Source organism: Ptychodera flava, chromosome 11 (assembly GCF_041260155.1).
Source record: "Ptychodera flava strain L36383 chromosome 11, AS_Pfla_20210202, whole genome shotgun sequence".
In the NCBI taxonomy this organism is placed as follows: domain Eukaryota; kingdom Metazoa; phylum Hemichordata; class Enteropneusta; family Ptychoderidae; genus Ptychodera; species Ptychodera flava.
This window is the reverse complement of record NC_091938.1, coordinates 13,802,490-13,830,426: the sequence shown is the minus strand read 5'-3', so window position 1 is coordinate 13,830,426 and position 27,937 is coordinate 13,802,490. Positions and strand designations below refer to the sequence as shown.

Sequence of the window (27,937 nt, the reverse complement as noted above, 5' to 3'; positions counted from 1 at the left end):
GCTCACATTTGGTTCGATGTGGCAGGCCAGAGTGATACTTAATTAAGTTTATATATTAATAGCCCTGAAAACAAGCATACCAAGTTTCAAAGCAATCGGACAAGCAATTTCAGAGAAAATGACTTTTTGACCAAAATGGGAACAATTGCCCCAAAAATACAAATATGAAATTTTCACCACAATTTGACAACTAAGGTTGCCACTATAGGTACATGCATACCAAGTTTCAAAGCAATCAGAACATTCAATTCGGAGAAAATTAATTTTTGACCAAAATGAGAAAAATTGCTCCAATACAAATATCAAAATTTCACCACAATTTTGACAAATCAAACAGAAGACAACCCTAGGATCACCAAAATTGTAACAACTAAGCTCAATTATTGAACCAATCTTTTTGAGATTGGGGATTTGGCCGAGCGGTTTTGTCTGTGGCTTTTCAGCTAGGTTACTGGGTGCCATACGTTGTGAGTTTGAACCCGATTGGAACCACTGTATCAATAGTATGAAGTTTCAAAGCATATGTATCATAATGAATTTTCCATGTACCAAGTTTGAAAGGAATTTGCTCAGGCATGTCTGCAATATCTGCATGGACGGATAGATGGAACCTAATTAACTTCGTCTGTAGGGACTAACAGTGCATGCCCACAGATAAGACCCAGAATACAATGCAAGATTACGAACAGCAAATGACACATTGACATCGAACAGAATGGTCAGGTACAGAGTTTGCTCTGTCATAGTTGAACATGAAAGCCCCACTGCACTGGCAATTTATCTTGCTAGTAGAGATATTAATATTATACAAACAGCGAGACAACAAAAGTATAATGTAAATTGCATTCTTAAGTTTGTGTTGTGTTTGTATCAGGTATGTATGCAATCTCAACAGACTCAACGTCTTAAGATTCCAAATGGCTATAACAATGTATATTTTTAATTATCATTAGAAAATGGTTTGTCACTTTAATATAGAGTACTACAAAAAATAGACACTTGGCACAGCATGATTCAACAGAGTACCATGGAAATATCAATTGAACAAGAGCATAATTAACTGTATTTCTGTTTTGTTTTGCCATGCCCAATTATCTGTACGTCTAGACGGTAATCAGATGATGGAAAGAGGGTCAAGGCTGCTTTTTTATTCTCTGTTTGTGTAGCAAATACATTTGTCTCACACATCAGTCAGTTTGTGATGTTTGTCTGCTTCAAATTTATTTTACCTGGACTTTGTTTGAATAACAAAATCTTAATACAGAAGAAGGGTAATTCACTCTATTTTACCTGTTATCCCCTTTTCCCTGCGAGTTGGCAAATCCGACTCCAATCGCAAGCAGCAGAAACGGATTATAGTCAGAAATTACACAGTTGAAGACATAAGTGTCACTACCAAAGCATTGACTCTCTAATTACTTTTCCTGGTAGTTCCTTATGCATTTGGTTGACTATCTCTACTTACTTTTCCTGGTGGTTTGCTTTGCATTTGGTTGACTTTGTATGTGTCACAGTGATCTGTCGTCACTCTCTGTTGAATCTTCAACACTCCATAGTTGGAGTATAATCCCTTGTTGAGACTTCTACCAGAACTCTAAATTATTTCTCAAGCAAGTCAGCATGGGTCAAAGTAAGATGAAGCTGTGAGTTCAAATTTGTTTTGAAATGCCATTAACTATGATTCTTTATGTATTTTGCAGATTGTTTGAATCAAAACAGCTATCATTTTGAAAGGTATCCCCTTACATTGATATTGTTTTCTGACATATGATAGTACTGTGGTGTAACTACTTTTAGAATCTTTCACTTTTCTTGCAGTTAACAGATCGGCTAATGTAGCATTGCACAATTGTACTCAATCTGATATTATATATATATATATATATATATATATATATATATAAACAGATTTTTTCAAGTACAAACTGATGAAATCTATTGCTTAAGTTTCATGTATCCTGCAATCCTCAGATATATCATCTTTCAAAAATGCATTATATATATATATATATATATATATATATATATATATCATCTTTCAAAAAAAGCAGAGATCATCGGTATCATGATTTCAACAGGAAAATCAACTGCTGTTGCCAGCTTCACTGTAACCTCTACAATCAGATAAAGAGACATTTTTCGAATCTCACACTAGTTTGTGCAGGAATGGCATGTTTGTAGAGAGCAATGTGTGTAGAGACCGGAATGAAAGTAGTTCAGAAATGCACGCTATTGCCCATATTTAGACTAAGTGTGCCTGGCCATGATATGGCAAATTAATGCACAAAAGTGAGGATGCTTTTCCCCATAGCATTACACAGGAATGTGGCTTGAGGTATATGATAATTACTCTGTTGGCTTGAAAACCCATGATGTCGAAAACTTAGTTCTTGACATAAACTTGGTTTATTATTACTATGTAAAAAATAGCTTTCCAAAGTCAACAAATATACTTTCTTACTGCACTAGAATATGTTACATAAAAACAGTTTTTGAACAAAAGTTTTGAACATACTGGTCTAAGAATCCTGGGACCATCACTACTGTCTTCAAATATGGCTACATTGGTAAAACAAGTACAACCACAGCAAAATTCAATGGCTTGCCATCCTAACAAAAACACTGATAATAGTGTCTGACCAGTGTGCCCTCTTAGCCATATTAACATGCCCCTCTGAATCCAGAAAAGAAAATTTTATATATTGGATTTACTGGTACAGAGCTGATGCACAGAAATGTCCAGAATTTTAAAATCGAGTTGAAGACTTTGCAGTGGCAGACATATAACACAGTACATACAAGAAATGACAGCAACTTTGTGAGCCAGACAAAAGAATCTTTAAGAAGACTGACTCACTTCATGTTCACAGTATAGCCAGCATGGTGGCTCATCTGGTGATCAGAACAAAGAATAGCATTGATATACCATCACTAGAATTCATTTGAAATCGATTTCAATGCAACTTTGCATAACATTTTGCACAGCAGGATGAGATTGCCAAACCAGACTTTAAGATTCCTTTTACATTCAAATGTCAAGGATGACAAATTTGAGGGCTCCTCTATTCTCCCATGATTTGGAATCAAAACTTTTTATTGTCAGTGAATAATAAATAAAAAAATTGCGTCAATGACACTGTAGCTCCCATCCTGGACTATTTAGTGTTTGTTCTCTGGTCAGATATTTGAACATGTGTGAAATGGATAAAGTGCATGAAGTGAAAATACTTAAATGAAATGTACTGGAGACAGTGAAATATGTTTAATGTAATTATTCAGAATATAAAATGGAAAAATACAGAATTAGATATATCGAATACTGTGATACAACCATTAACTCAACAAGTCATTTACAATGACATAGTCCCCACTTGTAATAGGAGTATTAGTCTTGATGGGGCAGGAAAATGTGGTCATTAAGAAGTATCACTGGAGTGTATATGTTGGGATCTATGGGCACATACGTCTATTGGTACGTTCAGATTGACGACTTTGCGTCGGCCCAGGTCCCGACCAGGGCCGGGGCCGACGTAAAAAACCAATGTGGACACGCTGAGTCGGCCCTGGGCCGACTCAGTTTGGTCCCGGTTAGAAGGGGGGTTCAGGGCCGACTCAGGGCCGACGCAAAATTTGGTCCGACGCAAATCGCCAGTGTGGACACGTTACGTCGGCCCTGGTCCCAGTTGACCAGGCCTCCGCTATGGATCGAAGTTGAACTAGTCACCCTATTCGCACAAAACAAACGACGTTTGAAACTAAAGTTTACACCTATCGAAAGTTTTCAATCCAGTCTTTACATTTTAATATCATCCCATGTACGCTGAACTTCCCACCAACCTTTGTTCCGCAAACGAGACCATGTCATTCGATTCCACAGTGCACGTAATAGACTAGAGAGGCATGTCAAAAATGCCGCGCACTGGTTATTTCTCCACCGCGGTCTTATATATACCATATGCTCATCCAATAAATGGTGAAGATCTCTTCGATGATTAAAAGGGTGAGTGGTAGTCATATTTGCCCTTCTTGTGCGTAAAAACACAGGAAAATCATGAACAGTAGAAACAGCGTGCCATATTCAAATACGCCATTTTGAACTTTGACAGGTCAGAGGTCACAAAGGAAGGTAAAGTTACGTCGGCCCTAATTCTGGTACCGGTAGGTGTGGACACGGACCAAATTTAATCCAAAAGGACAATTATTTTGCGTCGGCCCAAATTTCAGTTGGGTTGCCAATGTGAACAAGATATATGTCGTTGTTCCCAATTTGAAACACATGAGGCATGTCTAAGTTATGGTTCTAAATCGGGAAAAAAGATCAGACCTCTAGCAGTATTGGCCAGCCAAGAAATACATATGCGCATTATAAATGAGGTACAAGATGTGACATCTTAGGGTCTAATATCCTATCAAATTGGAGGGTATAGAACTTGTGGTTACTGAGATATGCATATATATCTGTATAATCAAGGTCAAAGGTCATCGAGGTCACATGACATTTTGAAAAAAAAAATTATATTGCTAATTAATCCCTATATGCCAAAAAATCAGATCTCTAGCTCTATTCGCTTGCCCAGAATTAGATGTGTACATAATTAATGAGGTAAAGCGTGTGTTGTCATAAGGTCTCCCATCCTACTAAATACAAAGGACATAGCACTTGTGGTTACTTATTTATTGACATCAACATATATTTTAGGTAAAGGTCATCGAGGTCACATGACATTTGGTCAAAAAATTTTTCTCCTATAGTTATCCCTATATACCAAAAATCAGACATCCAGCTCTATTGGCTCTCTCAAAATGAGATATGCGCATAATTATTGAGGTACAGTATGTGGCGTCATAAGGTGTCCAATCATACCAAACATGAAGGGTGTAGCACTTGTGGTTACAGAGTTATGGAAAAATATGTATATTTGAGGTCAAAGGTCACCGAGGTCACGTGACATTTTGTCAAAAAAATTGTTTTGCTAAGTTATCCCTATATACCAAAAATCAGACCTCTAGCTCTATTGGCTCGCTCAAAATTAGATATGCGCATAATTAATGAGGTACAATATGTGGCGTCATAAGCTGTCCCATCATACCATACATGAAGGGTGTAGCACTTGTGGTTACCTTATGGACTGAGTTATGGACAAATAATCTAAAAAAAAATAAAAAATAAAAATATGTATATTTGAGGTCAAAGGTCACCAAGGTCACGTGACATTTTGTCAAAAAAATTGTATTGCTAAGTTATCCCTATATACCAAAAATCAGACCTCTAGCTCTATTGGCTCGCTCAAAATTAGATATGCACATAATTAATGAGGTACAATATGTGGCGTCATAAGGTGTCCCATCATACCATACATGAAGGCTGTAGCACTTGTGGTTACTGAGTTATGGACAAATATGTATATTTTAGGTCAAAGGTCACCGAGGTCACGTGACATTTTGTCAAAAAAATTGTTTTGCTAAGTTATCCCTATATACCAAAAATCAGACCTCTAGCTCTATTGGCTCGCTCAAAATTAGATATGCGCATAATTAATGAGGTACAATATGTGGCGTCATAAGGTGTCCCATCATACCATACATGAAGGCTGTAGCACTTGTGGTTACTGAGTTATGGACAAATATGTATATTTGAGGTCAAAGGTCACCGAGGTCACCTGACATTTTGTCAAAAAAATTGTATTGCTAAGTTATCCCTATATACCAAAAATCAGACCTCTAGCTCTATTGGCTCGCTCAAAATTAGATATGCGCATAATTAATGAGGTGCAATATGTGGCGTCATAAGGTGTCCCATCATACCATACATGAAGGCTGTAGCACTTGTGGTTACTGAGTTATGGACAAATATGTATATTTGAGGTCAAAGGTCACCGAGGTCACGTGACATTTTGTCAAAAAAATTGTATTGCTAAGTTATCCCTATATACCAAAAATCAGACCTCTAGCTCTATTGGCTCACTCAAAATTAGATATGTGCATAATTAATGAGGTACAAATCCGAGATATATGCGTGAACGGATGGACTCACGGATGGACGAACAGACGGACATGACCCAATCTATAAGCTCACTGGACTTCATCCGTGGGGACTAAAAATTGTGTCACTGCATCCTTTTTGCAATATGAATACGATGAGAAACTAAATTTTTATTTTTCGTGGCCTTATACATGGCAGTCTATGGAGATCTGCCTTATACATGGGAGTCTATGGACGTGTAAACTAAAAATATGCAAATTTCACCACGATTTGCCCAAATTTGGGAAAGGTCACTCCTATGCACTTCCATACCAAGTTTCAAATCAATCGGACTTGTGGTTTCAGAGCAGGAGATTTTTTGACCAAAAATGGGAGAAAATTACAAAAAAATTCATGAAAAATAGCAAGTCCAAGATACTGACCCAAGATGTGCACAATCATTTCATGTCAGCCCAAGTACTTACATGCTAATTTTTCATGTAATCTGCTCAGTGGTTATTGAGTTTTTTCATTTTGACGTTTTTACATTTTTTCACTTAATTTGCATATTTTTGGCAATGACAACTTCATTTGACACAAATCTCATCTACAGCCCATCATCCATGTACACACCAAATATCAAGATGAAATGTACAGCGGTTTTGGAGTTTTTGATGTTGACGGACAGACATACAGACATACATACATACAGACACACAGACATACAGACATACAGACATACATACATACAGACATTTCACTAGCCTATAAGAATAGCTTCCATTGCCATATATACATATGGCTATGGGAGCTAAAAAATGATGACTTTCCCATTGAAGTCAACTGTCTACCATTTTAGAGGTTAGGTAACACTTTTGAAAACCAATAATGTCTTTGACCGTGAAGGCACCACATGTGCTCCATTTTCAACTTTGATGTGGTCAAATTCACAAACCTGGAACTGGGAGTAATGGTTCAACCTGTTTATCCCTCACTTTACCCCAGGCCAATTTTCTGTACACAAGTCCACAATCACATTGATAACAATGGGTTTGGTCCAAACCATGAAAGTGACAGGGTTAAAGACACACCTTGTCAAAGTAGCTACTGACTTCAAAAGTAAGTAAGTCTAGGAGTTAATAAATCTCTCAAGACATAACTGTGACCATGCAGTAGTGTGCTACGCTGAATATGCACCAGCTGCTAGGAGAAGATTCTTTCGTGTGAAGTGGACGTGAAGAACTGGAGTAGACTTTGTTGGATAGGAGTCCAGTAGATAGTTGGTATTTTCTGACCTGTAAAACACAGACAAGATGGAATCTTTTACTGTAAACTTCATTAGTAATTTGATGTCATTTTATTTCCCTCATGGAGATAACACGGGGATGGCAGCCATTTTGAATTTCAAATATCGATAAACATTCTCTAGTACCAGAATTTGCAAGGTGACCCCTGATTTTTATTGTCGATTTAGAAAGAGAATGGTTGAAAATTTGATGAGAAAAGTTTGAACAAATTTTTCGAGGCGCCAACTACCTTAAAACAGTATAAATGTAAATTTTTCAAAACTTCAATTACAGTAGAGGTGACATCTGGTATTTACTTACAGTGTAATGTGAGTTGAATTGGTGATTTCATCAGTGTCCACTTCACCAAATGCCTTATTGACGTCCCATAACTTAACTGTGTTATCGATTCCACCTGTGAACAATCAGAACATTACAATTACGATAACTTACACTGAACCAGAAACAGTACTTAAGATGATGGATTTTAATTTCATATTGAAATCTCACTTCACAAAATTTAAACTACTTATATGGCACACTGACAGCTGGAAGTTCCACTGCTTGAGGACGCTGTCACGTCCCAACTGACATCAAATTTTTGGCAGACCATTGTAATACTAGTATTATCAGCGATCAATCGAGGACCGACGTTCTGGATATCAATAGCTTTTATTGAAAGAAATTGATACAACAAACAATTTTATGAGCAAAGTTACATATCCCATGCTGTGAAAGGATTACTGTATGTGCTATTACAAATGACAGAGTTTTCCATTGTCTGTAGTATTCTCACCTGATGCCAACACAGTGCCATCTTTGCTGAAAGACAGAGAGTACACAGTGTCTGTGTGTCCTTTTAACCTTCCAATGAGAGTGCCATGTCCTATATCCCATAATAGTATTGTCTTGTCTATCCCAGCTGTAGCTATGTGTTTACCGTCTGGTGAGAAAGCTATTGAGTGAATTGGCCCCTGTTGGTGGAAATTAATATATGTGAGATGGGCAGCCATTCACGACTGTTACCTGCCATGTTCAGAATTCTAAATTCAATGATTGTACACATTTTGCAGCTTACATTATTTATCCCGATTTCAGTCTGGAGGTGTCCAACTCCGTTACAGAAAAAAAAAATGTGCTTCTTCAAAACCTTTGAAGTACGGTAGTTGTCAAAATTATCAGTAATGAATGAATACATTTTCTGTACACTGTGGCTGTAAAGCAGTGATCACATCTACAGAAACTATGACATAGCAAGATTATGTGGCATATCCATTGTTGATAACATACACACTGCACAGAAGTGTCAGCTCTTGCGACACCTACATAGATACCTTCTATCTTTCCTCTGTTTGAAAACTACACCAGCTCCATACAGCTGACAGAGGGCTGAAACAATGAAAAACATTGAGATACCATAATGACAAAGATATTTGTTCAGCTAGGCTATGACATACCTTGTGTCCTGTAAGAACCCTGACACAGTTGCCAGTGTGTACATCCCAGAGTCTGCATGTCCTGTCACTTGAACCAGTTGCTATATAATTTGAATTTGGGTGAAATCTCACGCACTGAAATAAAAAAAATAATCAAGTTGAACATAAGAAAATGATATACATGTCTATTGTATATGAATTTTAATCTTACATAAACATGCTATCTACTCCATAAACTTTCACAACAAGGACAGAATTGATCTTCCAAATACAGTGTTTACCATTGTCTCTTTCTGCTACTTTGTTGTGAGGTAGAGCAAAATCCTATGGGTAACAGATTATGACACTCTGATTGATGGATGGCTTATCTTTTTGTAAAATTACGGTATTGTTAAGGCTTTGTCATGGATAATATTACCAACACTTAGATTGCAACAAAACATTTCAAATACAGACTACAATGAGACATAAAAAGTGAAATACAACACTACATTATGACAGTCACCTTCAGCTTCATATGTTGGTTCATGAGAAAATTGGGCATTTTCAAAGTTTTCATTGTATGTTACCCTGTATCTAATAAGGAAACATGTATACCAAATACGTTTTGGCTCAGAGTGGACCCCAACCATCTCCAGAACCACATGTCCTTCTAAAACCTAACATTTGAATTAATAAATACATTTTCGTAGCCTGTTGCCCACCTTTCCATGAGTGGACTGACATAAAACAAAATATCAAAAAGTAAAACCATAAAGATGAATTCCCTTCACTCAAATGAGACTTACAACAGGAGCCAGTCAGATCAAATGCACCATTGAATCTTTTCTACAGGTATGTGATACACTTTTTTCCCCTAAATGTTGGGATTTAGGTGACGCAATTCACTTGTGTTATCGTTTACTTACATCTACATCAGAGAGATGCCCTGAGAATATCCTGAGAGGCTGGTGGTTTTCTGTTGCCCAAAGTCTGGCTGTTTTGTCATGTCCAGCTGACACAAAGTAATATCCATATGGGCTGTGCAAGTTTTACGAAGAGGTACAGAATGAACAAAAATACATATGATAGAACCAAAGTCACGCTGACATATTTCTAGTAGAGAAATATACTAATCTTTACAATCTTCAAATGTGATATAAGATTGAGGTAAAACAAAGAAAACCAATTTTTAAACCACAGACATTGAAAGCTAGTTGTTTTCAGGCCTGACAATTCAAAGTTTGATCCATCCAACCCCATTCCCCATCCGGAAACACTTTGCCACAAACCTACTCTTGGGTAGTTGTTGAATTAAAACACAGGGAAGGGAAAGATGAACAGCCAGATGAGTGGTCATCAGGCAAATGCAGCCCAAGTTTAGAGTGTAGACCCACCGTGATCACAACAGTAATGTGGCATTGGGAATATGGCTGTGTATGCGATTCATTTTCAACAAGTAGGTACATCTTTATGTTCCTCTTCATGTGACAAGTCCCTATTGGATCAGAGACTAAATTCTGTTGATGATGTTTATGACACATTCTCTCCTCGGTGCACTTGTCATCAGAGTCGTTCAGACACAATTTAAATGCATTCACTTCTGTACATACTGAAGTAATTTGCAGTAAACACATTTCTGGTATGTGATTAAATATAAGTTGTCAGTTCACGGATACAAGACACAGAAGCTAACTTACGCAAACTGTGCATCCCATACTGGATAGTTATGGCCTTTGTAACACACTAAATTCACATACATTTGAAGACTCCATAACCGAACTGCAAATTAAAAACTTATATTTTTATTCAGAGGAACCTGGTGAGAAATGTCATGATACAATTACCTTTTGTAATATTTAAACAAATTCTTCATATTTTCACACAAAAATATTTTAGAACAATACATGCTACAATTAAAATGGTGAAAATTAATTCAATCTTCCTATGATATGTTTTGCACTACCCTACTTTTCACCATAGTATGTTTAAACATACAGGGCAGGGGGTGGAGTAATGCTTTGAAATGCAACAGCTGATTGGCTGACAGTGCTGTAAACTGGTCTGTGTCAGCCAATCAATTTACGGTTCACTTTGCATTTCAAAACAATCAACATATGGTTAAAATTTTATATTGATAGTCTCTGTACAATGAGATGTGCGCATATAAAACCTACAAACAAATTATGCATGATAAATGCAGCTATCTCTTGACCCTTTTCTTGTTTGTACAGACCAAAACAGGCCTGAGAAGACGATGAGAATAGGGAAAAGTTTGAAAGGTGAGGGATTAAAGATTGCTAGTTTTGCCTACCTGTTCCATCCTCTGAGCATGACAGTAGCATACTCCTGTCTGGACTAAAGCTTGTAGCATTCACAGGTCCGCTGTGGCCCAGTAATGTTCTACTATCAGTTGCACTTCTGTTCATTACAGAAATAAATGACATACAAATTTTTAACATACTTAATTTTGTTTATGTTTTACAATATTTACTGTCTAGATTTTAACAATACTGTGTTTGGCTCCAGTAGATATTTGACAAACTTGGCTGCATTGACCGGTGATTTTCATGAAAGGCCAATAAATAATAATAGGTTTGTCCTCATCCTGGGTCTCCTACAATGATGTGGCAACATGGTCTTTGGTTTTATTTTCATTTTTTTTTATCTCATGAACTGAGATCCACTTTCTGACATTAAAATGAATCAGAAATGTTTACACACAATGGTAATTTTCACATCTGGCAAATGCTGGTGTGATAATTTCACCGTTCACAACTATATGTTGTGTGCATGTGATCCTACAGATAATAAATGTAATAATTACTGTGGATGCGTAAAACACTGCCATTTTCTTACATTTTAGTTTTTCAAGTGAACATGAAGAAATGAAGGTTGATGGGGCTAGTCTAGATCAATACACATGATGATGAAACGCAAAATCTTTCCTTTTTGAGGCATAATGCTGATATGAAACAAAAATACCTAAAGTGACCTTGAACATAAGATTGTAACTTTGGTCTTTTGTTCTACCTGTCATCCATGATTCTCTCCAAGACATCATCTGCATCCTTATCAATGGCCATCAACTCATCCGCTTCTTTGACACATCGTAACTTTTTGGGCGTCAGTGGCCACACACGGACTTGGGAATCTGCAAAGCCTACGGCCATTAGACTTGAATCTTCAGAGACCTCCACACTGGATACTCTGTGAAAAAAAATATTGGATATGAATGGAAATATGTATGCAACACCATTGTCGGAGTGCTCTCTCGTATCTTGTGAAAGAATCACACCAAAGACCTTAGAGAAACGTCTTCTCTAGAGTCTATGATCACACCATGACAGAAATTTATAAACGAGTCAATCTATATGCATGGTAACCATTAACATTAATCTTTTCTCTCCTGAGGAATACAGTTTGGAATTATAAGATGAATTTAATTTCTAGTATGCTAATTTTGAGGACAAAAAAACACATCATCAATATATCTTCTGTTGAATGGCTGCAAATACTCTGACTGAGGACATACATTTTGCTTTGGAAATATCAAAACTGTACTTATTTATTTGAAACAGTTTTTTAACTTCAAAATTCTCATATTTTTGAAGGCATCACAAGCTCATAATAAGCACAACTTGTTCAAAATTAGGAGTACAATATAACCTCTTTCTCTAGAATAGTGCTAGAAGTATTTCAAACAAATTTCCAAACTCTACTGAGCCCTTGATGTAAACCACTGGAAAACTGTACACTGATGAAGGTTTGATGTGGCACATCTTTTACTTCTAGAACAAACGCTTGAATGTTTCTCTGAAGAAGGATCTCAACAAAAAAATGAGCTTGAACCTTTTTCTTGTGAATACTGGACAGTGAAAGTTTCAACAACATACAATTATGAATGGAAAACTGGCATATAATGTAAAACAACTCACCCATGATTTGTATTTAGGAATGTATAGAAGCATATAGATGGCATATTATCAGACCCAACTTTGACTCTTTTCATTGTTTCTCTCAAGGCAAGTGCCTTCTCCATTTTGTCGATGTCCCGTCTGAAATGAAAGATGAAACATTAAACAAGAAATTGGTCAAGGAAATGTTGGGTCGGCTCTGGAAATATGCACAATGTTCCATGGTGACTTAACCCTATCACCGCCATGGTTTGGCTAAAAACCCATTGTTATCAAATGGTGATTGTTGATTTATTGGGGAACTGGGGTGAACAGGTGAGAAATTGCAATGGTCTCCGGACTATATTATTAGAAATGTAAACACATCTTTTCTCAACATGATGGCATATTTCAGAGTTATTATAAATTTTGACAAGAATTACATATTACTGATGGCAAATGTTGAATAACTGGACATGTTTCTTATCTGCACTTCACGAAAGTTTCTTTATTCATACATGGTTGGTCCAATGTCTTCATATCTCTTACATGGTGTGATATAATATGTACAACTTCAATGGTGAAAATTAGACAGGGCAGTAAATTGTTTCAAATTTTTAGAAATGTATTGAGAGGTAGGACTGGCATGCATAAATATTACTTACAATTCTGGCAGTGGTATTCTATTTTGTGGCGGTGCATTTGGGTCAGGTTTGTTCTTTTTGCCCATCTGTGAGTCTTTCTTCACTTTCTTTTTCTGTAAAATACGAAGTAGAGGAAAAAATCACAACTATGTTGATTGTAATGAAAATGCATACTTTCTTGAATGAGAGCTATTCTCATCATATTTGTACTACTAAAATTAAACAGAGGAATACCTTGAATTTTGAGACTGGAAAGTCAGCTGATATTTCTTGAAGACAGTTGTATACATACACTTTTACAGGTGTGAAACACTTGTGGTACAAAATAATTCAGTGTATGTATGTATGACAGTGTTGTCTGGATGAGTATTGGGCTGTGTGTAAGGCGAATAGCGTTGTAGACTGGTATACATATGTACACATTGTTATAAGAGTGAGTACGGCCTAGTGAAAGATAATGTGTAGTACTTGGCAGTAAAATGCAGTGTACTACAAGGCTCTGTAAAACACACTGACATATTATTTTCTTAAACAGCCTATGTGAATACAGCTAACTGTCTGTGTGCTGATTCACAGAATGAGAGATCAGTTTCATCCCTAGAAAATGAAGACATTACCTTTGGTTTATCATCACCTTCTCCAACATCATCGTCTTCTTCAATTGGCAGATTGATGTCTGGTTCTTTTAGCAATCCATAAAACACCTTGGTTTTGTTAGCTGAGAAGCAAAATGATAGACAAGTTACAGTGTGATAATTTTAAATGGATACATTCTCATAGAAAACATAGGTAAATGGGCAAGACTGAACAAGACTGCACCCATACTGATTAATTTTACTATTCAACATAATCCTACGAGGTCCAGTTGTTTGAAACAGCTATGGGAGGGCCCCCTAAGTAAACTCTATTGCTTTCATAATGACAATTTGGTTCAGTGTTCTTAAGGTGCACCTTGAGTTGTTTGCTGTCCCTGGACAGTGGTATATAACACTCATACACCAAAATCAAATTCACTGCCCATTAACCCTTTTCCTGCCAAGTCCATATTTCACCGCCAGGTCAAGATGGTTTAAATTAATGAAACACAACATATTCCATACGGTGTATTTTAACATAATACTGTACATTTGAAAGCTGTTGAAAAGTAAATACTGTAAACTTGATTTTTTTGGACTAAAGATGCTATAACAGACCAAGCCAAGTGGGTGAAAATACGTCATGTTTTGGCTCAATACCACTTTTTACTGACTTTGCTGATGGGGAAATGATACTGTCTGGCAGGAAAAGGAGTAATGATGTCCCAGCATTTGCATATTCAGGGACACTTCACTGAATGAATGACAATACATCATTACGCTAGACTTTCAACAATTGTTTTGCAGATGTCTCACCTTCCCTCCTGGCAGCACCAGTCATAGCACCGGCAGTAGCGTCTATTTGCTGTTTACTTCTTGGTAAACCGTCAAACACTGTCAAGTAATAAACATAGCATGATTGGTATCAAAGCTCTTCTGTGTCTACTTTCTGCCTGTTTGTAACTCTAATGTTCAATTTCCTAAATAAATGTATTCATTTATGCAAATTATATTAATGATCATTGTTTGAATATGCAAATAAGTTGATTATGAATCCTTGTCATGGAAAATATTCATTCAGGGTTCGCGGTAGAGGTCGCCACAGTCGCAAAATGCGACTTAAACTTGATTGTGGCGAACAAAAACCCATCGGCAATCGCCACGATCTCAAAAGCGTGGCGACAGCTGATTTCTATAGTCGAAATTGATATAAAACTAAACAGTCCAATCTTAATGCTTTTCCACTGATATGCTAAAGACAACATAAAAAAACTTTATTTAAAGCACTTAGTTGAAATTGTAAAGGAAGACAAAATACAGAAAACAGTTACAATTACATTCTCGCAATCTCGATCTCCATGAACTGGCATTCCGATCACGTTGATACTTAAAGATAGACAACCATAGCCAAAAGCAGCAAAACTCAGCGACGATTCCGAGCTTTATTGACACAGTATTTCATATCGCAGTATCAAATCAAATGATTACACAATCCCTGGATCAGCGACATTTTAGTGAAATTTCCACATTAATCATAACTTGAAAAAAGTAAACGTGAAACCACAGTCCCTCCGGACCGTGGTGAAACAAAGACGTACGCGTCGTGTATGCTGTCGATCAACAGTAAGCGTAAACTAACTGGCATGGCATGCATTGACTGCACATAAAAGCAAGTCGACATTGCAATATCAAACGGTCTACATCTTGTGAAAACAACGACATAGCAGTGAAAGTTGTAATAGTCACCGGTAAAAACTCTTCACTGATGAAAGGATAATAGCGTCAAACAAATGAAATTGCATATTTAGAGAAGGAAAATCAACGTCGCATCGTGGCCTTGAGTGAGAATAACAATGGCCGATGTGCGGAGTGGGACTATTCTATTTAGGTAACGGGGGTACGGAGGGACACAGATTCATGAAGGTACTGGCAAAACGTGCCATTTTCCTAACATGCTCTCGCGGGAACTTCAATGTCTCATTGTTGTAACACCTTTTTAATAGTTTTTCTGATCGGAAAAAGTAATTTTACTAACTGTAATGATCCATTATACGCTCGTCACCTTTCTGTATTGGGTTTTACTAGGGTAGGCATGTTAAGTAAAGTGAAGTAAGCCTTTATTGAAATCCTATCCCAATTGGGGATCTTGATCATAAATGCAATACAGGTTTTGCAAAATCAACAACAAAAGAGTATATATACCCGTAGATGAGGATGTAACATGTTCATCAACATTTTACTCTTTTTCAATTTTATTTTGGTCTGAGGTCAAACAATTTTCCCAAATCACATAATGATGATTTGACTGTTCTTGAAAAATGTTTATAAGGTCTTGTGTATCTCTGAAAGTGTTTTTACAAATGTTTAGTTTACTTAAAGATCATGTCTACTGTCTGTGTAGCCTTTGCAGTGAAAAAAGAAACGTATAGTCTCATGTATCTCATATACGGTATATATATATATATATATATATATATATATATATAATTATATATATATATATATATATATATATATAATATATATATATATATATATATATATATATATATATATATAAGTGTGTGTATGCATTTATGAATGTATCACATCAAAAACTTGAAGACTGAAGCATGTTTCTACCAGCATTTAGTATGTGTGGCTAATGAAAGTTGCGTGTGGCTAATAAAATTAGGACCAAATTAGCCACACTCAGTAAGTGTGGCTACTAACTTGAAAATCCTACCGCTAACCCTGTTTGTTATAAAATTGTATATTATGTAGTTTGTAAACAACTTCTACATGAGCAGTGGACCACAAAATAGATTGAGCAAGAAACAGGTTACAAAGTACTTGTGGTCTGCAAAGAATGTATTGTAATAACTAAATGGTGCGTTGACTGAAAATAGTTTTTCAAACTTCTTATTTAGAAAATTAAGTAGCCATTCCCTCATGTCATTGAAAAATTTACATGTCTTTCAAAGTAGCATGGTGATTTCAAAGATACTTTAAATTTTTGTCAATTTACAAATAGCACAAAAGATTTAATATGCCTACATAAGTTCAGTGTCACAGTCAAGTTGACATACAGCAAAAGAGAATGAATTCTATCACAACCCTTCAGCGACGTAAATTTGGTGTATACATGTAAACCTGTTCAGTTTTTCATTGTGGGATTATATCTCCAATTGATTTTTTTCATTGTGTGATTGTATCTCCCAATAGGGCAAACCAGGATAAAACGATTCAATACACTATTGTGTTATTTGGTGAGTTTGACCTACCATCAATGTATAGGTGTTCTTGTAGGATGTCCAATAGAATGCTCTGCTGTTTGTCTTGTAAATGTCTTTTTAAAAGTTGGTAAGAATCCCTGGACATCTTGATGGTGAATTTGCTGGATCTGTCAAGTTCATCAAGAAAACTGTTAGGTACTTACAAAAATGCATCATTTCTGCCCTATGTTTGCTGACACAATTTTTTTATTCCAATGCAGGAATACTGTGGGCTTCTCGCCATGGAAGAAGTTAGTTAAAGTTTTATTTCAATATGTCAACACAAGTGTGATGTTCATGTATTCACCATTTAAAATTTCATTCTTACATGTTGTTATCTGTGGCTACAGGTTTTTTAATTTCATTCATGCGATATTGTCAATCATTTAGGTTGTGCATTAGTTGATACTATTTTGATGATTTTGTTGAATACCAAAAAAGGCCAAACAGCTGATGTGACAACCTGGTCCCAAAGTGATGAGTGCAATGACCACAAACAAATCTGATTTCATTGGCCTCAAAACTCTGAATCAAACAAGTATGGGTATCCTTTTTACCTGAAGTTTATCATGAGTTCATTGCTTTTCATGTGTTCTTTCTTGGTCACTGTGGATAACTTAACCAGGTCTTCTTGATGGTACTCTTCTTGAATTCCATGGAACTTATCAAAGAATGACTGAGCTGTAAAAAGAAATCCAAAAATAAAATTCACTGACTTCAAGAACTAGCCACAGGTTTAATCTGAATCAAGCTATTTACATATAACCTCTCTTTCTATAGAGGCTGTTAAAGATGGTGGGGCCTCTGGCTAGCAATATCCGTGACTCTACCCCTAAAGATTCCCTACGTCACTAGTTATTCATGCTTTATGCTTTCTTGTCCACTGATCTTTACCCTTGGTAATATAATTGAATATTCAGTGAACTTTCAGTTCAAACTACCTTCTGCAATACAATCAGCAGATATTTCCTCCAACTAATGTCAAATAATGTAAATGTCCATTTTCAAATTATCAAAAGTTTATGATCAAGGTTCAGATCCGTCTGCTTTGACTTTGAACTTGCAATATATTTGGCCCTGTCTTGGATACAGGAAATTGTTTTACTGGGCTTCACATTGGCTAGAATACAATAAGTTGAATGTGGAAAGTTATCATTTCAGGTGGCTGGGGTGTGGCGCCCTCTTGTGGTGGCTGAATGCTTTCTTGTGAAAATCATACGCGACAAATATTTTCAAATAGAATGGAAAAAATGCACAAATTTCCACTAAAAGCAAACATTATACACATAGTCTACACTACTAAATACAGTCTACACTAAACAAGACATCGGGTGAAAATTTTCGAGGGCAAACTCTGTATTCATATCAAATGAAAGCTTGAACACTGATACCAACCACATCAGGATTAATCAGAAGAATAGACAATAACTACACAATAACTTGCAGTTAAGGTAGAACGCACCTCGGGGACAGACATTCGGACTCTCAAACTTTTACAATTCTCTTCTGATATACCACATGTGGGGGTTCATTTTAAAGCTCTTGGTGAAAGAAAACTTTTCCATGGCTAAGTTTTTCGAAATTCGAAAATTTTTATTTTTCTCCATAGAGTTAACACAGGGATGGCGGCCATTTTGAATTTCTAATATCGGTAAATCTTGGGTAATTTGTTTCTCTAGTACCAAAATTTGCATGGTGACCCCCTATTTTTATTCTTGATTTTGAAAGAGAATGATTGAAAGATTCCTTGAGGAAAGTTAGAGCAAAAGTTTAAGTCTTTCACTTTCGAGGTGCATACTACCTTAAATAACTGGCTTACCTTCTGTTTCATGTCCATTATAAACCAATTCCAAATACATATGGACGAATACTGGATACAGAATCTGTGCAAGCTCACTCTGTCAAAAGTGTCAAGGAAAGTGTTCAAGTTTAGTAGTAGGGTTTCATATTACTGGGAGATTCAAGCATACGCTAAATGTTATGAAGTAGAACTAGTGTTTACAAAACCATCATACCACAGTTTCTTTGATGTGAATGCAGACGTACAATGTTTTACAAACACAAGTCACACTTTATCCTCTAACTGAATAGCATACGTGACATGTTATTTTAATTTGAACGCTTTCTGTCTTTGTTTATAAAATTGTGCAAATTTACCACTTTTTGTCATCATGCCAACTTCTATTTAATATATTATGCGACAATTGGATTTGAGTCTCAGCTGACAACATCAAACAATTTCATATCTCATTTTTCAATGTAGTGTTCCTTTTTTATTCATTTTGGTACCGTTTTGTATTTTATATTCTTCACAGCAGTATTTTGTTCATCCCATTGGTACATACATACCTTGTATCTGTCCAATGCTGACTCTACAAATGAAATGACATTGTTGTAGTACTCTTCATATTTTGATGGATCACCTTCACTGTGAATACAACAGACATTGAGGGAACAAATTGAACACTTGGAAAAACAGTGATGACAACACTGGCCATCTGACTGGTACTTCCTTTCAGAGTAGCATGGATGGAAATGTTGGGTGGCGACAAAAGTACAAATTTCTGTACAGTAATATGATAAAAAATATGTTTCTCAAACATTTGCTACTTCAGTAGCTCTTTAGGAAATGAATTTACAGTATTTGGACTTGAGGTGCAGGATTGACTTTAATAACTGCATTGCTGGACTTTAGACTTGTAAGGCTCTGTGGATTCTGTCTAAAGATTTGTCTGATAAATAGCTTGATAGTTTTGGTTGAAGGCGCAAATTTTCTAGACTGAAAAACTGTCGCTTGAATGCGCTCTCTACGCGCTCACATTGTGGGTGCTGAAAACTGCTAAATCTTGTAATATGAACAGACTTACCTAGACTTGGTTCAAGTCTGTGATTTGTGAATGTTTGAGTGGAGTGAACGCAATGATTTGTATTCTGCTTTCATGTGAAACGCGCGCGTGAGTGGACGCGATGAGTAGGGTGAACGCGATGAGTGGAGTGAACGCTATACAGCGGAGTTTCACCCGGAATCACAGACTTGGCTTTCTTGCACGATCTGCGTTGCTATAAATTATTCATGAGATGACGTTTTCTTTACTCATATATTATTCATAAGATGACATCACTAAATTTTACACATTGGGAGGAGTTACCATGTACCAATATTGACCCAAACGAGACGTGCATAAAACTCACATGGCGTTGTTGACAAAATGTCGAGTGCGATCACTTCCACAAAAGTCAGCACGACCTCTGTTGTATCACTGAAAACGCGTGAAAATATCTGTGTTGTTTGTGGGGCCCATGTTGCAAAATGCGAAAATCGTCGCCGGTTATTCAAGGATGGAAAAAGACACCGTCCTTACAGTTGTAGCCTGTTCTCTTACGTGCCCAAAGCGATGGAAATCAAAACAATGTGGGGCGACTTCGTATGTCAGTGATTTTCCGCTGCCGGTTGGTGCGCAGACGAACACATCTTTTCCCTCAATGTAACTCTCAACAAGCTTTCTTTGGTAATCTCGCATGATTAGCGATGGTCGACCGATCAGTTGTAAAACGCGGTTGATGTTCGAACTTGATGCCATTATTCGCCCAGATATATTAAAAACGTACTCGATGTCTAGCTTTGCACGGAGATGACAACAAACTTTTTAATGCATGCAGAGGTTTATTAGCATGCGCTCTTCTTATTGGCCAGAACAACGGCGGGGGCGGTCAATCATTTTGTATTTGCTGTACGTCACTGTGTACACAGTCCGTCTCACCGCCTGTACTCTGCAAGAAGCCCAAGTCGGTGAATCCGGCAGAAACTAACTCACTACTGCAGTGTTTCATCTAGAGACGGCGACAGGGGATTCCCCCTCTGTTGACATGCTGGCACCCCCTAGAAATTTGTCAAGGGGGGACCAGCCCCCCATAAAATGGTACCAGTCACACCTTAGAGATACAAGTAAAACACATAAACTGGTGAAATCCCCCTAACTTTTCTGGTAAAGGGGGAAAATTCCCCCTGTTGATGCCATCCTGGATGAAACACTGCTACTGTGCAGACTCAAACGTGACGCATTCAATCGCTGGGAAAACCTGGCGTGAGCTGCCAAATTCCGGATAGGTTTGTACGAAATAGGAGAGACACAAGAGAAACTATTATAAATGATTTTATTTTTTTTAAATTCACCGACTTGAACCAAGTCTAAGACTTACCTAGAATATGCTGACAGCACTGAAGAAACATCTTGTTCTGTATTAGATGGTTCAACATCTTCTGTGGCACTTATGTTGGCCTCCTGACGCAGCAAAGTTTCAGTACCCTATTCAACCAAATCAAAACTTCATGAAATGCATGTTACCACAATCTGTGACTACTGGTGGTTTCATTCAAGTTGAAAATTTCCATTGTGGTGTTGGGGGTGGGGTTGGGGTACCGTCCAGGAAAACCAATATATAAACTGTGCACTTTTCTTCAATAAATCAAACAAATGAAAGGCACCAATGACTCTTTTGCATTCCTGAACTAAATTTTTTTTGCATTCCTGAACTAAATTGTGATCATCCAGTGTTGCTGTCAAGATGGCCAGAGATATAGAAATGACAACATTAATTCGTAACTGCTTTACATGTCAGTCCTATCAAGTGGCAGTATCTCTTGCTATGATTCTCCAAGAAGTTTTGTAATTCTTTTCATCAAATAATTGTTTAATGACATAAGGATCTGTTCATCTCCAATGCTTGTAAACATTTTTGATGAACAGTGTTGCACTGTGAGGCTTTGGGAATTGTTAAAATGCCATTATTTTTATATTTTGATGAGGAAAAATGAAATCCTCCATTGTACGCATATAATTTGAACACAGACACTGGTCACTTTGCTTTGCATTCTACCCCTCTCGACGTATAAAACCTGAATATATTACAACAGTTATATAGACTGGAAAGACTCTTCTGCAGGACCGCTTCTGAAGAAAGGAATTCACATTTCATTCCTCATTGACTGTACCTGATTATTTCCCCTTTCTGCAAGAGGATGTTGGTTGGCTGTAATATCAATGATTCAGTTGTATTGTTCCGCAACCAGCAACAAGAGGGCGTGAATTACTGGGGACGAAACGGACAGGGGTCGGAGGTGCGCATCCTCTCGAGGTGATCTGCTCCCGAACTTGAAACCAGAGCAAGAACACTGCGGTTACACTTGTCATGAAATTGCACGGAAACTTCCTTGCTATTTAGCTTAATAATCAATGAATAATCTATGTAGAGTTGTAAAATCGAATATCAGGTGGCGTTACTCACATTCACAGCCAATCATTTTGAATTGAACCGCGAAATATATTACAACAAGAAATGTATGGTGTACGGTGATATATAAAGTATATCGCTAGTTTTTCGTACCTTTAGATTGTTTTTCTTTAGAAACTGCAGAACGGCCATAAGGGTTTGTTTATCCATTGATTTTTCATCAGTTTCGGGCGTCTTATGGGCTGTTGGAGCTGTGACTTCCATTTTCACAACTCCACCTCCCGGCGTTTGCTGCTGTCCTTCAGTGTTGTCCGCCATATTTGTTGTTCTGTAATCGGATAAATAAATCGGCGCTCGTCGGAAATCACTGTACTTTGTTTCCAAAATTTGATATTCATTAAATTTTCTCTAAGATTATTAACCTTTATCTCAGAGATAGAAAAGATATCGAGGACATATATAACAATGACAAAACTAGATTGAAAGAACATGTGTATTAATATATCGTGGAAAGAGGTTGTATTAGGTCAAGATTGGTTCAAAATACGGGTATTTGGCCTCTTTCATGTCGTCCATTTTGCCACAGTGAGTACGATCTAATATAGTGTTGAGAAAATCCGTAAAAATCTTCCATTCTTCCTCATCATCTGATATTTCTACTAATAAAAACACTTTCTTTTGTTTCTTACAGTTACCTATCTGAAACATGAGGGCAAAGGTAAGTCGGTTTAGGTGTAAAATATGGATGAAAATATTAGTGGTATAGTTCACTTCACATGCTCTCTCGTTTCCCAGGTAAACACGTAGTAAGAGATTGTCAGTCGTTCAACTTAAAACCAGTTTGCAAAGGTGAAGTAACCATGTTCAAACCAAATGCAGCCTTTAGATCAGAGACTCACCGGAAATTTTTCGTATCCCGTGAATGTGCTTGTTGCTCAAGGGAATGTGCAAGTCGAGAGAGTGGAAAAAGTAATTCTAATCCATCGATTTAGTTACAAATGTTTTAACTTCTAACGTAGAGAGTTATAACTGCACGCTTTGCAACAAACTTGGTGACCGTCTCGACTTTTTCAAGTAATTCGCCGACAAGTATCTGGTAAGAGACTATCGAGGTTACGGTATTCATAGTCTACAACGTTCACAGAGGAAGGCAGTTTGCATTCCAAAATCGTGGGAACGGTTACAAAATAGTACTTATTTAGTCTTTTAAGTTTGATAAGGACGATTCAGAAAGTTAACTATCATTGGCATCCATACACCATAGTCGCAAGAGTTAGTGTACTTGACTTTGAACCAACGTTAGAGAAAACTAAAAAAGTGCAAGAGAATTTAGGATTTCTTTCGGATGTACCTCACAGCACAAGAGATACGGTGGCAGGGGGTTTGAAAGTGCATACAAGGACATGAGGCAGCCAGGCACACTAAACCAGAAGGGGGGATTTCCTCTCCACCAAGAGAAAAATTGGTCCCCCTGATCAGGAGAATGTCTCCCGATATGGAGTATCCTTTGTCAGAATAGTTCTGCACTATCTAATAGACATTTGTGTATTTGGAAAAGTGTACCAGTATGTTCATTATCAAGTTTAATAAATATTGGTTGACCATTGTTCTAGAAAGTTCTCCATTGCTTTTGCATGTATTCACATTTATTTAATAATAGTGCTGTCATCTGTAGAAAAGATAGATGGCATATTGTCAGTTCCACAAAATATGTATTTCAGGCTTGGGGATCAACTCCATTTGTACTTTAATGTCAAAATCATGTCAGTCATTAACGTTTTTAACAGTTACACATCAAGGACAAATTCTCCCCTTCATATAAGAGAAAGACTAATTGTGATAGTCATATCAAAATACATGTAATATTTCTAGGTCTCCCGATTGGGAAATTTTCCTCTTGGCTAGTGTGCCTCGCTGTAAGGGGATTTCATAATAGTTTACCAAGAGGTACATACAATCAAGTTAAAGGGAAACTGTCGTTGGAACTGCGCCTGTGCAAGTTTCTTGTTTACACACAATGTATTTCATGCATGAGATCTTTATGCACATCAACATCATAACTACAACATTTAAATTATACATGGAGATTATGACAGACATGTTTTAACTTTCATCAATCACCATCGTACCTGGGATACCGTGTTCACATTTGAGCGCAGTTCCGACAACTGTATCCCTGTAACCCAGACCAATGGATTGTTACATGATCCTATAATTATCATAACTTCTTTTATTGCTTTCAGTGGAGGAAGAAGCGTATGCGAAGGTGAGTTTTGACATGTAACCGTAACAAGTATTTTTCAAGTGATTTTGTTACCTTATGCAGGGATTACCCTGGCTCAAGAACGGCATGAGATAAAATCGCACATGAAAAAAAACAGTGGGAGAATTTCAAAGTCTGTGGGAACCGGACCTAACTTTCCCTGATTTTCTGCATATTGGTTAATTTGCATAACAATACACTCAGAGAGACAGTTTTCGGACGACCTCAGTTTTCAGACATTTAATGACATGCTGTTCGTTATACGCCCTTCGCTCCGTTTTGATAGCGTTTTACAAGTCATGCTACAGCATATTAAGTCAGGTGACGCTGCCGTCCCGTTTTGGATTTTTTTTGGGGTAAAAGCTATTTCGGGCGCTACAAACTTGGTGAAGTTAGCCACACCGTACAATACGAGGTGTAGAACGCAACACACAGGGACAGCCCGTGTCCGATATCTAGAAGCGCTATACACGTTGAAATATAGTTGCGTCGTCCATGGATTAAACGTAACTAATTATCACGAAATATTTCCACATAGTTTTCTAAACACATCGAAATTGAAAATCGGGGTTCGAAGTTTCAAAATATCAATATTTAGCCCCTTATCACATTCAAAATACGACGTCCGATTACTGCGATAGCAGTCCGATTACACGCGCTCAACATGGGGCAAAAATTTGGCAACTTTGACCCCCCCTAAATGCCACTTCTGTCGGTGTTAACAGTTTGAGGATAAACACAATAAAGTTTCGAAGGGTATGGTAATAAGATTTCGTTGTGCTCGTCATTTATGAAACGGCTTTGGGCGAAATTCACTACCCTGTCCGAAAACTGTCATTCTGAGTGTAGTTGTAATCGGAGGCGGTCGAATCCATACTTTCCAGTGCGGGAGTAACGGAAGTACAGTAGTCCAGAATAGTGCATTTTCGTTTTTTCTTCGCACTACCACTCGTACTGGACACGAATATTCCTTCGAAAGCGCCATTTTGAGCTACGACAACACACTGTACATCAGCATTGAACACTTACTGTATCGACTCCAATGATTTGTCAATGAACGCAAAACTTCCTGTTGGCAACCAATCACAAACGCTGTTGAAATGGGTAACTCTGCAACAGCTTTTTTCTAGCGTAATTATAGCGCTCTCTACGGCGACACAATGAGTGGTTCTGTACTGAAAACCGGCCAAATGTTACCGATGAATTTAGATCGCGTAAAGGTATCACGTACGCGCCATTTGAATTATCGGCGCGACTTTTTTGCCCAATTGATTTTTCTGAATGCGATTTTTCTGATTTTTGAGCGTAAATATCGCGTTATCGCGCCCCAAAGTGATCCCTGTAGATGTAATTTGCCTCTGTACTCTGAAGATAAAAAAGCAGATGTACTTTGTCTTGCTCAGTGGTAGGGTGACAACAACATGAGAATTTTCTCAGTGAACTCACTTTACGTTGGTGTTTGACAAGCAGAGAATGACCAAGGTAGAATGTGCCTTGTGGACAGAAAATGGACTCTCAAACTTTTAAATTACTTTGCTTTGCCTCTTGTTGGTTGCTCATTTCAAAGATCATGGAGTATAACTTACCTTTTCACCGGCTTATTTTTGTTGAAATCAAAAATTTAATTTTTCCCCATAGAGTTGACACAAGGATTAAGCCCATTTAAAATTTCAAGAGTCTGTAAATATTTGATAATTCAAATTTGTCTCGCTCGTGCAAAATTTTGCACAGTGACCTTCGATTTTTATGCTTGATCTTAAAATTTGAAATCTTATTCTTGATGTTGAATAATTAGGTTCCCTTATGGAGTTTGAGCAAAAGTTACTTTCAACCCTGAGGGCGAACTACCTTAAGCAGGTACCAACAACAAATGAATACGTGTGAATGTTTATGATAAATGTATTTGTTTTCTCAGACTGAAGCGAAAAAGGCGAAAGATGAGGGCAAGGTCGAAGTAGATCTCCCATACATCCACACGGCTATACATCAGTGGTGGAACCTCCTCCAGTGAAATAATGGAGATGGTCACTGTAACAGAAGATCCAGACTGCTGTACTCTGCACAACATTTTACAACATGGGACCATGACACAGAATTCTGTGATTCCACCAAGCCAACTATGAACATATAGCTATCATCCACTGTATGCAGACCACTATTCCGAGATCCTCTGACAGGCTGGGAAAGAAGCTGCAGGAACGTCATCGTGGGTCCACCTAGATGATTTCAAAAGCCTGACAACGTGAATTTGTGGAAGGACATGTTCATGTATAAACACTGATTTGAAGTCTACTAATCTTAGACCAGTGAACAGTTCAGACTGTTGTTGCAAACTTCTCAATCATTTGAGATTCGTGGCACGATGGACTATTTGTCAGACAACGCTTGAAGTGAATCCTGTCACCTTTGACCTACCATTTCTGATATTGCTTGAGGTGTGAATTCCATTAGTGATGTATAGATCACTGTCTTTATTTTCCAACTTGAAAGTTTTTTCCATCTTTATGAAGAGAGTGAATGTGTAAATGGACTTATTAAAGACACGTTCAGGTGTAAAAACTAGTTTCCTGGTGCATATCTGATGTGTGAAAGAAGTGTGTTTTTGGTATGTGCCTTTCCCCTTTGTCAGTAATCGTAAGCAGATTTGCATGTAGCTGAAAGAAGCGGAATGCAACCATGATATAATTTACCATTTCATGTGGATTTCCCATGTCTTTTGAATTTATCATCCCGAAGTTTTAACTAGCTTGCATCCCAATACTTTTCCAAAGGCATATGTGCTAAACATGGTTGTAAATTTGAATTATCAAGTGCTGTATACTGCAAATAATACAATTTGTGTTACATTAGTACTTTCAATTCAGAATATCCTCCATACACCCTCTCCTCACCCCTTACTTGAGCATCCCGTCCCACAGTAATAAAATGTTTCAACAGTTTGACTTTCAAAGGCTCCACAGAGGAAGCCCAACCAATATTGTTGATGGCCAATTTTCATTCTGCCCGTGTCTTACCAGAGAATTTTCTCCATGATGTGTGATTGCACAAATTCTCCCCATTTTAAATAATCCCCCCCCCCCCCCCCCCCCCCCCCCGACAAATGTGTGCTATGTTCCACTTTACATCAAGACCGTTATCCTGACATTCACCAAGTATTGAAGTATGGACCAGGAGAAAGAACAATGCTGCTCTTAGAGTGCCATGCAGGTGGGCAATGTGTAGAACCTCTGATATAACATTCTTGCTAATAATATTGGGTTGATCTGATTTTTTAACCAGAACAGAGATGTCGAGAACGAGATCTGTACTGATCCTCAACTTGGTTCCTGAAAAACCAAACCTAAGAGACCTTGAGTTGTCCAAGTGAGAATACCCACCCCAATGGTGGGAAAAAACAAAAGGGAACTAAT

The 27,937-nt window shown here is 37.4% G+C and overlaps 1 protein-coding gene and 1 long non-coding RNA gene across 2 annotated transcripts; one reads left to right on the top strand and one right to left on the bottom strand.

Annotated features, from left to right (window-relative positions):
• Positions 1–6,533: 6,533 nt before the first annotated feature.
• LOC139143556 (transcription initiation factor TFIID subunit 5-like) lies at positions 6,534–22,597 on the bottom strand. Its single transcript, XM_070713987.1, has 18 exons — positions 22,418–22,597; positions 21,233–21,339; positions 19,382–19,460; positions 18,852–18,930; positions 17,590–17,713; positions 17,042–17,160; positions 14,595–14,672; positions 13,821–13,921; positions 13,225–13,316; positions 12,602–12,721; positions 11,697–11,873; positions 10,978–11,084; positions 10,364–10,445; positions 9,593–9,704; positions 8,706–8,819; positions 8,045–8,222; positions 7,570–7,663; positions 6,534–7,257 (listed from the first exon to the last, which is right to left on the bottom strand). The coding sequence occupies exons 1-18, from the start codon at positions 22,580–22,582 to the stop codon at positions 7,143–7,145; spliced, it is 2,043 nt and encodes a 680-aa protein (XP_070570088.1). The 5' UTR covers positions 22,583–22,597; the 3' UTR covers positions 6,534–7,142.
• A 174-nt stretch (positions 22,598–22,771) lies between these two features.
• On the top strand, positions 22,772–27,086 carry LOC139143557 (uncharacterized). Its single transcript, XR_011554631.1, has 4 exons — positions 22,772–22,849; positions 22,956–22,982; positions 24,508–24,530; positions 26,443–27,086. It is a non-coding gene; the product is annotated as an uncharacterized lncRNA (long non-coding RNA).
• The last annotated feature ends 851 nt before the right edge of the window (positions 27,087–27,937 follow it).

What these genes read in the sequence shown, in the direction of transcription:
- LOC139143556 (XM_070713987.1), bottom strand. Translation starts at nt 22,582, where the DNA reads ATGGCGGACAACACTGAAGGACAGCAGCAAACGCCGGGAGGTGGAGTT. An exon ending in ATGCTCAGAGGATGGAACAG is followed by an intron (nt 10,446 to 10,977) that starts GTAGGCAAAACT and finishes TTTAATTTGCAG; the next exon opens with TTCGGTTATGGAGTCTTCAA. An exon ending in TGGCACTGTGTTGGCATCAG is followed by an intron (nt 7,664 to 8,044) that starts GTGAGAATACTA and finishes GATTGTTCACAG; the next exon opens with GTGGAATCGATAACACAGTT.